We start from the raw sequence: 17029 nt of genomic DNA, 5'->3' as shown, positions 1-17029 counted from the left end.
TTAAGTGAAGTGGCCCCAGGCCAGTGGGCAGACTGAGGCAGCATGTGAGATCTGTTAGATCTATGCCAAAACTGAGCGAGATGGAGGGGACAGAGACAGTCCGATGCCAAGAGATGCACGTCAACGAAGTGAACCCATCTGAACGGAGAGATTATTAGTGCTGGTTGCTATGGAAAGCATCACTATTCCTATTGCTAATCAAAAGGAGAGATGCTACTGTGATCAGACAACATCAGGTTTCAACAGTAATCAAGTAGTCCATGGTAACCACCTAGCAACTGCATAGCAACACCCTAGTAACCACCTAGAACATCACAACAATTGTTTGGCAACACCTTAGTAACCACCTAGAACACTCTCCCATTGCACAGCAACATGTTATCTACTATTAATAACACCTTAGTAATGCCAGTAGAATTATAGGTGTGAGTTTTGAGTCATCATCTTTTCCTCTTGCTCTTTTTTTCCTCTCGATGTTGTTTGACTTTCTGTCCTTTGTCCTGGGTTTGGACTATTTTTGATAAACAGAAAGTAGAGTGATTAGTCTCGCCTTTTCTGTCTGTCTCCGGTGTTGAGATGTGCAGTCGTGTGCAAGCTTTTTTCCGCTAAGGGTTCAATTTTAATTTGCCTTAAGTGGCTGTTTCTGAGATGGGAATAAGAACACAAGAGAGCTCATGCCTCAGTGACTCAGCAGCATCCTGCCTCACATTTACGCTCAACTAAACCCAACGAGAGCTGCCTCTTCAAGCGTCCAGATCTGATATCGGTCTAATCGTATCGCTATAGAGCTGTTACTGTGGTACGTTTTGGACTGTGTCTTATGGATTAGGTTCTGCCACCAAAGTAGCCTCCAGTTTCCTGCCAATGAGCGGGAATAATGAACGTACAGCACAGCAGTAAGATTGTGGCAGATTTTTGAGAAGTCTTTGCCTGTGCAAAACTTATTTTGCTAAGGCGTTCTAAAAACCCTATAGGGATAGGCATTTTGTCCATAGGCGATTGATTTTGAACAATAACTTGTAAACCGTTAAAGCTCACCTACTGTGAGCTGCAAGGTTGTTAATGGATGGCATATGCTTTTGTTGAAGCCATCAACCTGCATTATTTAAACTATTTTTTAAATAATCTTGTTTAACAGTGAAATTCCCTACTACATTACCCATGATTCTGCAAAGACATCACCACCATTCAGAGAATCAAAACACTCAAATAACACTTTAGCGCCCGGCCACTCCCATGATGAACTGTGAATGACACAATGTCCCTATTCACTCTCCTTGCGCTATCAAACAACTTAAATATTTGCATGAATGTTATGCAAAAAAGAAAATGCATAATACAATTGCATAAAACAAATTCTTTCCCTCGTTAAAGCGGTAAAGGATAGACTTGTTTGTACCTTTGTCATTTTGTCAGATTTTTTTAAAAAACTTTTTTGTGTTGTGCTTCACCTTGTAGTTGGTTGGTTTGGTTTATGGCTTTTAACTCTGTAATAAATACTTTTTTTTTTAAATCCCTATGGTAAAGATACAGCTGAAAAAGTGGATGTGAACAGTTTCACTTTATTAATATGCCATTGATAAAGTGGTTGTTAACATTATGCTAGGCCATTGCTATGCTGTTGCTCATGTGCTATGGGTGGTTGTTAGCATGCTGCTACGGTTGTTCTTGGTAGATATCATTCTTGTCTGGAGCAAAAGCAAGATGAGTTATGTACCAAACTAGTTTTTGTTAGATTTTTTGCTTTCCATCCATGTTTTCTTGTCTCTTGTCTCTTTCCTCAGCTCCTTGTCACATCGATTACCTCCAGCCTCCCCGTCCACCCACAGCATCTCCGGGGCCGGGGCCGGGGCCTCCGGCTCCACATCTTCAGAACGTTCTCGGCTGTCGAGGGGATCCACCATCCGCAGCACCTTCCACGGAGGCCAGCTAAGGGACCACCGGCCTCCTACCCACGCACCCCCCACCTCACCCACCCTCTCCCATGAAGCCAGCCCTCTGCCACACTCCCGTAGCCGTGCCACCACAAACCTGTTCTCTAAGCTGACCTCAAAACTTACCCGCAGGTAAGAGGAGAGCGACGGTTTCATCTTGTAAACCAGAATGATTCTGTGAGAGTAAACATTTAAAGATTATAGATCAAAATAAATCAAAATAAATTCAAGTTCCACATCATCAGTTTACTCTTCCCAAATCTTCTACTTTTTAGTAAAGCACCGTGCTATCTGAGGCCCGTTCACACCAAGAATGATAACTATATTAGCATTCACACCAAGAACTATAAACATAACTAAAAATGACAACTATATTAGTATTCATACCAACAGACCAACTATATACCAACTATAACTATCAACATAACAATAACGATAACATGAGCAATAACTATAAAGAACAGTGTCGACACTAACGAAAATTATAAAGGTAACAATAACAATATTATTGTTCACCCCAAGAACAATAACTATAAACATATCTATAAAGACAACTATATTAGAACCCACACTACCAGACAATAACTATAACGACATTAACAATATACTCTTCCCAAATCTTCTACTTTTTAGTAAAGCATCGTGCTATCTGAAGAAGTTTAAAGGCCCGTTCACACCAAGAACGATAACTATAAACATAACTAAAATGATAACTATATTAGTATTCATAACAACAGACCAACTATATACCAACTATAACTATAAACATAGCAATAACGATAGCATGAGCAATAACTATAAAGAACAGTGTCGACACTAACTAACGGAAATTATAAAGGTAACAATAACAATATTATTGTTCACCCCGAGAACAATAACTATAAAGATAACTATATTAGTACCCACACTACCAGACGATAACTATAAAGATAACTATAACGATAATAACAATATATATTATTTAGTGTCCACACCAAAGGACGATAATAATAAAGATAACTACAGTAATAAGTATATTAGCTTTCACACCAGATATAATAACTATAACAATAACTACTTTAGCATCCACACCAACCAACAATATTTATAACGATAACTTTGTTAGCATCCACACCAATAGCTATAAAAACAACTATAATGATAACTATATTAGCATCCACACCAATGCACGATAATATTCTGTTCATTATAAGCGTGCTGCAATTATGTTGTCTGCCTTTTTAAACCTTTTTAAATGCTCAAGCTTTTCAATGTCAGAGTGGATTCTGATTGAATGTCAATGTTTTTATTGTTTATCTGCTGGAGAAAAAAAATATTCTGAAAGCGAATACAACAATATTGTTATAATACAATGATTTTGTGTTGGTATCATTATATGTGGTGTGGACTTCATAGTCATAGTTATCATTTTAGTTATCGTCCTTGATGTGAATTGCTCTTTAGCCGCATAAGATCAAAATGACACAGGCTCCACCACTAGAGCCAATCAGTTTACAAAGTCATCTTACATTTGGTTTAGTGCCCATTGTCCTGTGGAATCCTAGGAGGTAATGTAGTTAGATATGGGAGCGTTTGGAGTCCGTAATGTGATTGAGATATTCAGTAGAAAGTAGTAACGCTGATGGAGCGCTTTGCTCTTCAGCATCCTTTAGTGAAATTGTTTATGCCTGTCTGGGCCAAACGCCAGAAAGAATGACTTTTGCAGAGATGCGCAACTAGAAGCTCTTTATTAGATTAGAGCAACACTTCCATCTCTTAAAAGAAACTTCACGCATAGATTAAGCACCTATCTAGGATGACATCCAATGGATAAAGTCCTTTTTCCGCATAAGTTTGCATATGTACTCTCTGCATTAACTCTTCCTCAAGCCTCCTCTCTAATTAACCGACAGCTTCAAGCGCCTGCTCCCCCTTGTGTCCCTCTATCTCTTGGTCTTGGCTGTTGTTGGGTTTCTGTTTTGTTTATTTGTTTCTTTGCTTTTTTTTCCTTGCTGCAATCTTATTTCTCTCTCGATCTTCCTGTTCCCCTCCTTCTTTCTGTCTATCACACTGTGTCCTTTTCTCTTTTTCCTTCCCCTCATCAACTCTTAGGGTCAATCTTGACCCCTCTAAGCGCCAGAGCTCAAACAAGTCAGTCTCGGGCTGCACTCTGCCACAGGGATCAAAAACAGTTAGTAAGTTTTCTTACTGTTTGTGGCCTTGTTCCATCTCTCAGTCTGTCAAGATACTCACAGTCTCACCGCTCTCTTTGGCACCTGTGTTGGCGCTGGGTGTCAGAGCACCTCTTTTGAGCTTTCAAAGATAATTCAAAATTTACTCACCCTCATGTCATTCCAAACCTGTATGGTTTTGTGGGATGTTGAATACTGTCGAGCTCCAAAAAGCACCAGAAAAGTAGAATATTTCTTGTTTGCTACAGTTGGATTCCGGAGGTAAAAATTCGGTTGACTTTTTCCCATAGGGGAATTGATTTTGAATGATAACTTATTAACCAAACAGACCTAATCAGTTTCAGGGTTGTTAATCGATAGTATATGGTTTTGTTGAAGCCATTAAAGGGTTAGTTCACCCAAAAATGAAAATTAGCCCATTATTTACTCACCCTCAAGTCATCCTAGGTGTATATGACATTCTTCTTTCAGACGAATTAAATGGGAGTTGTATTGAAAATGTCCTGGCTCTTTCAAGCTTTATAATGGCAGTGAATTGTTGCCTCGTTTATGAAGTCCATGCAAGTGCATCTATCCATCATATAACTGCTCCACATGGCTCCGGGGGGTTAATAAAGGCCTTCTGAAGCCAAGTGGCACGTTTGTGTGAGAGAAATATCCATATTTAAAACTTAATAGACTAAAATAACTAACTTCCAGCAGATTGCCATACGCATCGATTTACGGCCAAAGAGTAACTTGAACCCTTGACGCATGCGTATTGACAAAAGCTTAAGCGCAGAGGATAGAGCAAAACAAAACATCGGTCATGAATTAGAGTCTAAAACAAGAATTTTTACAAAGAAATGGCGGAAGATTTCGATATAATAGAAGAGGGGCTTAAGTTTGTTGCCCAGCACTATCCGCGAGAGGCGTCAAAGTTTGCGATGCTTCTATACATTGCGTCAGGGGTTACTCTTTTGCCATAAGTCGAATTGCGTATGGCTTTCCACCGGAAGTTAGTTATTTTAGTCTATAAAGTTTTAAATATGGATATTTTTCTTACACAAACACGCCACTTGGCTTCAAGAAGACCTTTATTAACCCCCCGGAGCCGTATGGAGCTGTTTTATGATGGATAGATGCACTTTTATGGACTTCATAAACGAGGCAACAATTCACTGCCATTATAATGCTTGGATTAGCCAGGGCTTTTTTAATATAACTCCGAAAGAAGAATGTCTTATACATTCTGTTAAAAATCTCTATTGAGAAGGCACCGGTACACTCTAATGCAAGTCTTCTGAAGTCATATGATAACTTATTTAACAGAAAATCATCCTTTTTGCTGTGAAATCACATCAATTAAAACATATATGAATCAAATACGTTTTTACTGCTACAGCTAAGGGGAAGACTTGCATACAAATCGTATGGGCCAAATTCACACTACTTTATTTGTCATTTCCACAAGATGACAGCCCCAATTTGGGTGTTATGCCAAATATTTTAATTGTGAAGAGAAGAAAATAATGATATATGTTTGGAATGACACAAGGGTAAGCAAATTATTTCAAATGATTGTTTAGGTGAACAACACTATTTTGATTATTATTGTAAATGCATTTCGTACAACTACATTTTTGCATATATATTTTAATATTTTAGAAAGTGCTTTCTTTGTGTTTGATGCTCAAAAGGTCTTTTACACCGTAGCGCCATCCATGCATCACATTTTTCATGCACTCATTGATGCATTTCTCTCACCTTTTACTCATTCACAGGAATGGCATTTAGCTTGGCCTGAAGAATACTGTGTGCCCTTTTTATATTTCTAGTGATTCTTAATGCAATGGAAAAATGCAGAAGAAGCTTTGTAAAAACAATTTCATCTGGACCCAGATTAGTTATGTAACTTGTATTTATCCTCTCATGCCAAATCCGACTCACCATTGGCCAAGCTCATTTGCCTCCCCTGCTTACCACATGTTTTTTTTTCTTTTTCTGTCCAGATATGATTTATTCACACCCAACAGAGAGCCCTTCATTTTCACTGTAATGTTTGAGGAAGATGGCCGTGTACTGTCCCTTTAAGAGGGAATACACTGTCCACCTCATTTGCTACATAATGTGAATGGAAAGTTTCACAAGTGTTTGTAAAAGCAGCATTGAACCGTTGCGCCCTCATGTGGACATCAGTCAACTAGCACTTTCTTTGTTTAAAGCTGTATTAATAACTACTAACATCTCATGTAGAATATTAGATTAATAAACTCAAAAGCAAATTAGCAGACACACAAGAAATAAGTTTTAGATTGTAAGGATATTATTGTGAATGTTTCTTTAAATTGTGTTACACTGACATGATACAACGTGTGATGATTATGAATCAAAAACATAACATATTCTCTAAGAAAATACATAATCCTACCCTATTAAATCCATCACTGCCATCAGTTTCTTTTGTTGTCAGTGGTGATATTTGTGGATTGAAGGTGACGTAACGGTGCACGTCTGTGATTGGTTATTTGTGGAGGGCGGGATCAACTGGCTGATGGATTCCTAACATGAACCTTTTTTGTCTTCTTCTTGAGGGTCACAGACGAACCTGAGAGAGTCTGCAGATCTCCGGTCACAAGGTGAGTGTTTCCATTCTTTTTAATACATAAATTGGAAGTAAGCCATCCATCTCCCAATTCTGGACCATTTTCTTCATTACAGAAAACAAGCAAGCAACTCAAACAGAAGAAAGACAGAAAATAGGTAGAGGAGATTGAAAAATAATAGTATAAAGAATATCTAGATAAATTAACTAATGTCATCTGCTCGGTAAAAAATTTAAAAACACACTCTAACTTATCTTACTTCTCCTTAGCTACAGAAACAGCTACAAAAAGTCAGGCTAAAAAACACAGGTAATTTCTAGCATGTGCTGCGTGCCATGTGAGATCAGACTGATCAGAATGTGACTGCTATAGAACTGTGTACTGTGTGCATCAAAACTAGCTTAGGTATACTGTATGTAGAGTTTGTTTAGATTCGTACTTGTCCTTCCCTTTACCTTTTTCATATTCAAAATATAATTTTCATTGACAGTGGTTGGCTGTTGCATTTTCGAAAGTCACACTTCCGTTTTTTTAAAACATGGATGTTTGAATGACATTTTTTTATTTTCTGTGCTAATAGTGACCAGCTAATCTCAATCTATATTACTGGAAAAAGTTGAATGTATTTGGAATGCGGTTTACATTCGGTTGAGATTTACATTGAGGGGTAATGTGTATGAGGCATATGAAGTGCATGTTTGGCTGCACAGGTTGTGCTGAATTCAGCATACACATAGTGCTCTACCTATATACTTTTTTCTATACTTTGCTTGATTTTTTTTTTATTTTTTCTATATTTGTATGTGCCTGAATGTTTTTTTTTTTTACTCTACCGTTCAAAGGTTTGGGTTTAGTACGATTTATTTTTTTTGTTGTAATTGAAAGACTTTTATTCAGTGGGGATGCTTAAAATTGATGAAACGTGATAGTAAAGACTTTAATGATGTTGGAACATTCTGTTCATCCAAGAATCTTGAAAAACCAATGTCATGGATTCTGCAAAAATATTTAGCAGTTCAACTTTTAAGATGCACCAAATCAGCATATTATATTGATTTCTGAAGGATCGTGTTGACACTGAAGACTGGAGGAATGTTTTACATCATAAGAAAAAAACATTTAAAATAAATGTTCAAATAGAGAAAACGATTTCAAAATGATATATTTTACAATATAGTTGTTTTTACTGTATTTTTGATCAATTAAACGCACCCTTTTGAACACCAAACTTTTGAACGGTAGTTTACTTCTAGTCACCTTTAAAAATGAATGGCAAATGTTCTACAGCTTTTTGCTGATAGTAACACTGAATTTAAATAATGCTTAGATTTGAACTGGTTTTAAAAATGGTTTTATTATCCTGAAGAACTCCAGTGTCTCCTGCAAGGTAACTGGTTTTAGCTTTTATCTAAACATTTCCTCCCTTTTTGATTGTAGAAGGGTTTCAAACTGTTTTAAGATGTTTCTTTCAAACCATTTAGCATTATTTTATTGGTAACCCTTTACCACAAGGTTCATTTAACATTAGTTAACGCATTTTGTATCATAAACGTTCAATGTACAATACGTTTAAAGCATTTGAAGACTTCAGATGCAAAAGCCTCCAAGTCCGTCTGACGTTTTTCTTTAAAATAAGCATTTTTGTCAGGCTTCTATGTATAGGTTTCTACCTAAGTACCGGTACTTCTGAATGGACTGAGGCTGAGATTTAGTGGGTTTGAAGTGAAAGTATTTTATGAACTTATACTATATGCGGAGAGCATTCACTCAGTATCGTTATCTCATTTTTGACCGAAGTGGCTTTTAGAGGCTTTTGCATCTGAACTCTTCATTTATTTATCTAAGTTAAAGTTAATTTCTTCTTATAATACATTTTTAACATTTCAAGATGTACTTTAATTTCAGTTTACACTTTTTAATTACATTTTAATTAATGTAATAGGAACTAACATGAATTAACATCCATGTTAGTTAGTGTATATTACAAATGACCTTGATTATTAAATGTTTATTTCATTATTATGACTATTAGATTAAAAAAGTTGTTTCTAGCTCTACCTAATGTTAACTAATTGAACCTTACTGTAAAGGGTTACCTTTCTATTTACTGATCCCTGAAATTACAGTAATTAGCTTAGTTACACATAGTTTAGTCAGTCATTAAGAACTGTGTTTTTTTGCTCTCACAGATTTCTAATATATTTCTCTCTTGTTCCCCCTCCACCCCCCATCCACCCAAACACATCACCGCCCACCTCCCACTTCTCCCCCATTTCACCTCCTCCTCCCTCCACAGTCGCTATTTATCTGGGTATCAAAAAGCGGCAGAGCCCCGGACCCCCCGATGCGGCTGGGATGTGAGGGTGAGGAGCCCGCGGGACCCGGCCGAGGTGGTTCTGGCTCTGCGGGAGGCGGCGCAGGGCTGCGGTTGCCAGGTCCACCAGGCCGGGCCCTTCCTCCTCTCCTGCACCCACGGAGCCGCTGGCTCCCGCGTTGCCTTCGAAGCGGAGGTTTGCCAGCTGCCCAACGGCCCCGCAGAGACCAGCGGTGTTCGATTTAAGCGCCTGTGGGGAGCACCGCTTGCCTTTCGGGACATCGCCACCAAAGTGTCCAAAGAACTCGAACTCTGAGGGCGACAGGGGGTGGAGGGCAGGGACAAAAGCATGGGACAGAAAGATGGGATGAGTAAAAGCCCCGCCCACACCCCCGCCCCCTCTAAGCCTACAAAGACTGGCACAAACACTTTGAGAACTGGGCACCTGCTCACACAAAAGCCCTGCTGAAGGAACTCCCTTTGCCGGGTCTGTTTTACCGCTGATTTTACCTGGTATCTTAGCCATGTTATTTTTAACACAGATTGTTTGTTTGCGTGTTCACTCTGTACATTGTCATTCCTTTTAAACTGCTGCTATTTAACTCATTTTTTGATTTCTATTCTTCTGCTGCGCCGGCGAGAATAGTATGTTTTTATTTTATCCTCGTTTCAATGACCATATTCACAAAAAAACACATGTGAACGCCACACCATTTCGAACCGTAGACAACATGCGGAGTCGCTGACAATGCAAGTGCTGAAAGTGATAGCAATTTCTCCTCATTTTTTAATGATCTGTCCTTGTTGGTTGTTTTAGCCATCAAACTTGCCAGTGATGCAGGTTGAGTAGGTGATGTCTGCTTTCCTGAGCCTCCTTGTTTTTAGATTCGTCATATTACATGGTCACACCGTAGCACTTTAGGGCTGAGTGAGCAACATCACCTGTTTTAAAGCAGTTCTCCCTTCAAATGGTGCAATTTACCCCATTGAGCCAAGTCGCGATACAGTGCTCTTTGTGTTGCTCTTGTATGTGTGTTACGCTGATGAGAAACCTCTGTTATCTTGCCGGAAGTGCACTCTGCTGAATGGCCACAAACAGACTGTTGACTTTGTTTATCTCTGATTTTGACATAGTAAGTCCTCATTGTCAAGATTGGAATATGTCAGAGCTGTGCAATGTGAGAAAATGCAAGAATGATTAATACATTTGTCTGAAATCCAGTGATTTGTATGTCTGTTTATTTAGAAGCTAAATATTTTTAAGTGCTTAAACCTGCTAAATTATCTTTTAAAGAAAGCCTACTCTTAATTAAAATTGTTGTATTCGTGGTTCCAAAGATTTAGTGTTGGTTTCACTGTTTAAACCGTCTGATTTTTGTAGCAAATGCATTCTGTGGATACCAGTTTTACACGTAACAAAGAGATTTGCATAATGGAAATGTTCAAATATAGGAATATATAACAATGAAGGCATTGTTATCTATAACACTTAAATTAATAACTAACAATTCATATTTTCAGTCACGAAAAGGCATGGTTACCATTGTACCAGCAATTTCAAATTAATTTATTGCGTTTCATTGCATTTTCATATGATTTTCAAATAAACTGACATGTTATCATTCAAGCAAGCATGGATCTGGCTTCATAATAACCAAAAGAATTGACTAATCATGCTTGCTTGAATTATTGTTGACTCTCTTTGACTGAAATTACTCATCTTTTAGTGCCAGTTGGGTCAGCTTAGCTGACTGTATTCATAAAAGTGTGCTTAAAGTTTCAATTATATATTGACGTCCAGCTTTGAGAATTCGCAATGGATTCCCCACAACAGTGTTATACATTACATACATAAACAGTAAGTTCATAACTGCGTCTGGAGGTAAAAACCAAGACTTGCAAAGAATGGAAAGACTTAAAACAGGATGATTGTTACATGGGGCCGTTTATTAACTTTGTACAACCAAAAAAAATTGTGTGAATACAACATAGCTAGGGTTTTCTAGCTATGTGGAGGTTTGATCCCAGGATGTTACAGGAGGAACAGGAAGATGAGGAAAAGTGCAAGAAAAAAAAGACGACAGGAAAGAAATGAAGGAAAAAAGTAGGAAAAAGGGAGTGTCTCTTAGAAAAGTCAAGGTGGCATGACTGCATGAAAGAACAAATAAAAAAAAGTAAAGCACTTTTGCCATTTTACTTCTGGGCAGGGATCATGCCATCGATGGCCTCGCCCTTCTCCAGTTTCTTTTCCATTTCAACCATGAGCTTAACACCATCGACTACCAGCTGCACCTGCTGCACCTCGGAGGAGCCCAGACGGTCAGCGTTGGAGATGTCAAACACACCACCGACGGAGGCAGTGTCCACACCACCTGGAAAATAGAGGTACAAAGAGTCGCTCAAATGGATGATCACAGTGCAACACTCTGCCATTTCATACGTTCAATAATGTCAAGCCCACCTGTGCCACGCTTCTGAAGACGCAGTCTGGTGAGGATCTCCTCGAATTTGGCGTGTGTGCTGAGTTTAGGCAGCTTGACGTGCACACCACCACGAAGACCAGTACCCAAGTTAGAGGGGCAGGTCAGGACGAAACCAAGATGCTCGTTCCACATGAAACCGTGGTTGTGCTTCTTGAAGATGCTCTCAATCTGAAATATACAACAAGGAGTCAGGCATTTGTTTGCCTATCTTTGCATTAGATGAACAAAAGATAAAAAGTACAGCGTGATTAGGTGGTAAATAATGGGATTTACACTCTGCAGGCCGACGCAGAACCTCTTGAAGACCTCCTTCATGTTACCGCCCTGCTGCATGGAAATGACACGCAGGTGATCCTCCTCGTTCACCCACACAAGGAAGGTTTTGTTGTCGTTGTGCCAGATGCCTCTTGCGTCAGGCCAGTCGCGGGCCATGCCGGCAGCCAACAGCAGTGGGGACACAGGCTTGTCAAACAGGAAGTGGTCAGCAATGAGCTGCTCCTGCTCCTTGTCACTCATGTCCTTCAGAGGGTAGTACTTGCCCTTGAACTCCCCAGCCAGGCTGTTCAGAGCTGTGAGTCGAACAATGTGAACGCCAGTAAGACCAGGCATGTTGCTTTGTAGATGTCAATACATGACGTGACTGAGACTCACCCTCAATGGACAGCTTCTCCACAGCTCTACGCTCACCACGGCTGTTGTGAGGAGGCAGGGTGAATCCCTTGATGCTGCGGCCGGTACGCACACGGCTGCTCAGAACGTAGTTGGGGTCAAGGTCATCACCACCCTGCGCACAGGTAAACATCAGCCGTAGTACAAGTAAAACAGCCATGATCATGTAAAGAACGTTAGAGTACCTTCAGGTTCTCCCAGTTCAGATCAGTCAAGTGCTTGTCGGTGGGTTTGTAGCCACCGTGACGGTCAGAAATGATGGGGTCGAACAGCTCCTTGAAGACTTCGTAGGACTCCTCGTCACCAGCCACACAGCCGACAGTCATGATGAAGGGGTGGCCTTGAGTTGGAATCAAAAGGAAGTGCTTTATATATCTTCAAGGACAAATAAAACATCACTTGTGGTATCTGAGAGATCGGCTACTATGTGGGAATGTATGTTCTGCTTACCAGGGTTGTCTACACCGGTCTGGATGCAGTCATCCAGGGTGAATCCACTGGGAGTTGACTTGCCCCTGAGTTTGGTGTAGATGTCCTTGTTCAGGACCTTGGCCATGTGGTTGTTGTGCAGGGAGAGGTCAGGGTACTCCTCATCCAGAGGGAATTTTATCTTGTAATCGTTATGGCAGTTCTTAGTCATGATTGCAGTTTTTTCCGACGATCTGCCACAAGACAAGAGTAAGGCAAGTTGACACCTACAATTTGCTTTTGAGATAAGTCTACAACTATTGGCGGCAGAGTTGTTGTCATGGTGGACAACTAGGAACATTGTCCCATGCAGGCCTACTAAGGTCTTCTATGGTGTGGCATACTCATTGTAGCCAGGAATGAAGGGGAACCAACGACCCTGCTCGCTGACATTGATATTGAGAATTACAAACAGCTACCAATTTGCATTTGCATTTAAAGGACAAGCCCCACTAGTTTCCAGAATAAAATGCCAGCAGTTGCAGACACAGTTAATGCATGCTATATGTCGTGTCCCAAGTAAACTTCAATCTCTTAGTAACAGAATATGTTGCTTTTTCTAACCGGCACCTCATATTTCTACATGAAGTGGTGGTTGCATAGTTTGCATGCTTATATGCATCAGACAGCAGGTGATATTTTTAGCATGGCTGGCAAACTCACTCCCAACACTCACAGCAGATAGCATTCACCTCTCTAGTTTCTGATGGGGGTGGAGCATGTACACTCGCCCCATATGGTATTGTACATTTTCATTTCAAATATTATTCGAAATATCAAAAATGCTTACAGTTTAGGAATCTATTTGTCCATATTCACAGATTTTGCATATAGTTGCATACGAAAAGAATGAAATGTCTGAGGCATTATGAATAGACTTGAGTACAAGCTATGAACCCCAGATGGCATGACCTTGCACCAAAGTACAACAGATCATTCCTGCCATAGACAACAGACTCCAGACTGCTCTCTTATTAGCTTTCCAATGCATTATGACTCTGAAGCTTATCAGGCAAGGACAAGCTTTTCTGCAAAGCAGTTCCAAAAATATGAAACTGAGAATTTTTTACATTCCACCAATCAAGATAGTAATTCCAAAAGAATCCAGAATCCAGTACATGAGGAAACACCAATGTGGTTTGTTTAATTTGAATGGGAAAAAATTTGGATCAACCACACTGAAAGCCGCAATGTATTACATCCTTTTTTTTGTCTGAAGTTTGTCATGTTTCATCGAGTACCCCTTATTCCCACCCTTGTAAAATCTCTGAACCGTAATTAGTTTACCTGTATGGGAGAAAATGTAACAGTCCTTGGGATCAGATCCTGTTCACCAAGCCAATGTAGGGGTTGCCCAACTTTGCAAGATGTCAGACCTTGGTTTATATACTTCGATGTTTGCTGCCCATTGGCTGCTCGGCTCATGCATGCTTAAACCTGATTGGACAGCTGCACTCCTTGATACGGGTTTCAGATTCTAAAAGGAAAGAAGCTGCATCACAACACCCGAGACGGGCGGACAGCTGTCCTCACCCCCTCACAGTGGCCTGTTCCCCCACGTTCAGTTATGAAATAAACTCGAAGGCACTGCAGAAGCAAAGAGATGGTTTATTTACTCATTTGAATTAATTATAATGCATTTAGTTATTACTTATATAGTACTGTTGTGTTGAGGCCTAAAACTGCTTAATCCGTTTTCTGAAGGAAATTATGAAAAAGGACTAGAATTCAAACAAAACCCACCAAAATGAATCATAATATTCATTGTTGTTTTGAATGTACGAGTTAAATAGCCTAAAAAAATATTGTTTACTTATAGTAAACAGAAATAGTCAACATTAATGACGGTTCCCATTAAAATAGTAGTTGGCCCTATATTCATCCATGTCTTGTAATATATACTAAGAGAACGTAAGAGAAGGCATCATGTGTTCCTTGAGGTGAAGACAGTATGTACTGTACACACTAGTGTTCTCAGTGTCCAGTAGTGAGCTTTACTGCCTAAAACCATTGCATGCAAAATACATAACTGTGACTATGGTATAATTTTAAAGATTAATTGACTCAAGAGAATATGTGTATGCCTATACAACACTTATGTGGTTGGCATAATGTTTTCATCTGATTGCTTTTGAAGGCAGCTATGATTATGTTATATAACGTTATAGTGAGATATTGTTATGATATAACACAATACATAAAGTTTGGTGTGATGGAGCAATTCAATTAATTCTAAATAGTTAATTTTTCACTTTTTTTTATTCCATTGCTGCTCAGAAATAAGCATTTGCTTAGTTCTCTCTAAAGCTTGAATTTGTTCTAAATTATTAGACATGATGCTATGGTGCCTCAGAGGTCAATCTGAAACCAGTGTCCACAACTTTTTCTCAATATCGTCTATATTGCTGTTATTGCCCTATGTTGTTATGTATGTAAATGATGTATTGTAAAGTGACTAGGAAAGACACTTTTACTTCTTTGCAGTGTAGACAGAAGCCAGCTGCCTATACAGACACATCCACAGCCTGATGGTCTTGGAAGTAAACCAGAAAAACACTCTGGAGTTTTATGAGTAAGTAACTCCAGTGTGCATCCATTGGTTTATTAGCGTTTCCCATAAATGCTTTAAGAGCACATGAGCATATAGGCACAAGGGTCAACCCTGTGGAGGGGGTTAAAAAAAAACCTCTATAACATCAGTGAAGCGACAGGTTTGTGAAGGTGTGTGTACAGTACAGGAAGATGGAAGAGGACAAAACTCAACCATCCCCCTACACTATATTAAAAACCCAGTGTCCAGTTTCACAGTTGCACCCCTGCTGTGTCCCAATGTGACAAAATTAGTTTAACCATTATCCACTTCTTGCTTATCTGCCAGAACTTATTTGTATCTAGACACTGATGTGATCTAAACTTCTTGTTTTCACTTGATATGAATATCTTTGCAATTTGAGTTTTGTCTTATATAGTGCAGGAGAGACTTTGGATTTGGTGGAGAAGTCAAGGGTTAAAGGGGGAAAGGAAAAAACTCAAGCTCACAGGCTACTCCAAAATTAGCAGCCATGCATTCAACAGCATAGCATGCAGTGAAAGAGGACAGTCACATAACAGCATTACCACCAGCCATGAGAGTGTGGGCATAGCAGGGTGTGTGGGGGTCCCTGTGAACAGAGAAAACCCCCTTATCTCATAACAGCATACGCAAATGTCTTTTAGGAAATTATAGGGGGTGGGGGGTCGCTGTACAATTTACATGCAGAGTAGCATGTCATGCATGCACTTTAAAACTGCATCACGATTGCATACTTCTAGGGAACGTTTGACAACATTTATAGAAGGGTAAAAGAGTAATTGGACATAGAGAACCTTCTAAAAATTAGGGTCTCCATCTGTTTAGACAGAAGGTGTGTAGACGGGTTATAATGGCACCTTCTTAGGACCCCATGTATGCGTAGGGCACAACTTCTGAAAGTATAACCACACTTGACAAGCTCTGCTAACTTAATATTTGAAATGGTTCTAAGAACAATTGTTCTTTTTATCTATGACCATAAAAGATAGTGAACCTCACTGATAATAAATGCCTTGCGAATTTTACTTTAGGTTGTCTGCACATTGTTATATAACTCAGTCAGCTGATTACCTTGAGATATATTTAGCCGAATGTGTATGATGGTCTTTTGCCATTCGATAGCTGTTGTATTTCAGGATTGTACGATGCACATGCTTTCAAACAAATTGACATGTGACATACATATTCAAATTCAGTTTGGTCTCCACTTCAAGTTTGAAAAGTTTAACCCAGCCAACTCAACATTTAACATTAGCAGACAGCGGCAAACTGCTGGGTCCCAGGCAGATGTAACGAGAGACGTAATTGAGCTACAGCCTGGTATTAACAGACAGCAAGTTTATTCCATTTTGATCTTACGTAAGTAGTAGAGGTGGGACGTGTGTCCCATGACCCCATGACCAAGGTGCTGGACTGATGCAGATGTGACCTTTATGTATTTCACTTTCTACAAACAGAAAAATGGTGTCCCATGATTTTTTTTAGCTAACATGAAATTAATGTAGCATAAAAAGTTGATCGTTTTAAACATGTCTGTACAGTAAAATGGTAATTTTGGCCGGCTTGACGATTAAAATCTTTTACACGGTCTGTAGTGTTGACTACAGAAAAAATTATCAAACAAATATTTTCTTTAATTACAGGAAATAAGTTTATCTCAAAAGTTAGTTTAAAGTATCAATAACTACTAGCCTAACTAAAATTTGGCCCCAAACAAGCTAGTAAACTTAATTTAGGCTACATTTACAATACTTCTACCAATCTTTTTTCCCCGCTTGTCATTGAGTCACATGGTTTAGCGCTAATATGTTCTTGATTGTTTTATATTTTATA

The 17029-nt window shown here is 39.2% G+C and overlaps 2 protein-coding genes across 5 annotated transcripts in view; one reads left to right on the top strand and one right to left on the bottom strand.

Moving 5' to 3' along the window:
• The window catches only part of mark4b (MAP/microtubule affinity-regulating kinase 4b), a 44286-nt gene extending 34882 nt beyond the window's left edge, over positions 1–9404 (top strand). Inside the window, exons 15-18 of one of the 4 annotated variants that reach the window (XM_079823094.1) lie at positions 1785–2066; positions 4026–4104; positions 6679–6723; positions 8987–9404. In XM_079823094.1, coding sequence (XP_079679220.1) covers positions 1785–2066; positions 4026–4104; positions 6679–6696 — 379 coding nt within the window. In that variant the 3' untranslated portion in view covers positions 6697–6723; positions 8987–9404. Of the gene's footprint in view, positions 1–1784; positions 2067–4025; positions 4109–6678; positions 6724–8986 lie in introns of all 4 variants that reach the window. The other 3 variants (XM_079823093.1, XM_079823092.1, XM_079823095.1) reach the window with 3 other exon arrangements.
• A 1526-nt stretch (positions 9405–10930) lies between these two features.
• Positions 10931–14211, bottom strand: ckmb (creatine kinase, muscle b). The gene is made up of 7 exons (XM_079823096.1): positions 13912–14211; positions 12607–12818; positions 12342–12496; positions 12139–12271; positions 11761–12056; positions 11466–11655; positions 10931–11376 (listed from the first exon to the last, which is right to left on the bottom strand). Exons 2-7 carry the CDS (start codon positions 12794–12796, stop codon positions 11198–11200), a joined length of 1143 nt encoding a protein of 380 aa, XP_079679222.1. The 5' UTR covers positions 12797–12818; positions 13912–14211; the 3' UTR covers positions 10931–11197.
• Positions 14212–17029: the final 2818 nt, after the last annotated feature.

Source organism: Gobio gobio (assembly GCF_949357685.1).
Source record: "Gobio gobio genome assembly, chromosome: 8".
NCBI classification, from domain to species: Eukaryota; Metazoa; Chordata; class Actinopteri; order Cypriniformes; family Gobionidae; genus Gobio; species Gobio gobio.
The sequence above is the reverse complement of the archived record's forward strand: the minus strand, read 5'-3'. Positions and strand labels throughout refer to the sequence as shown.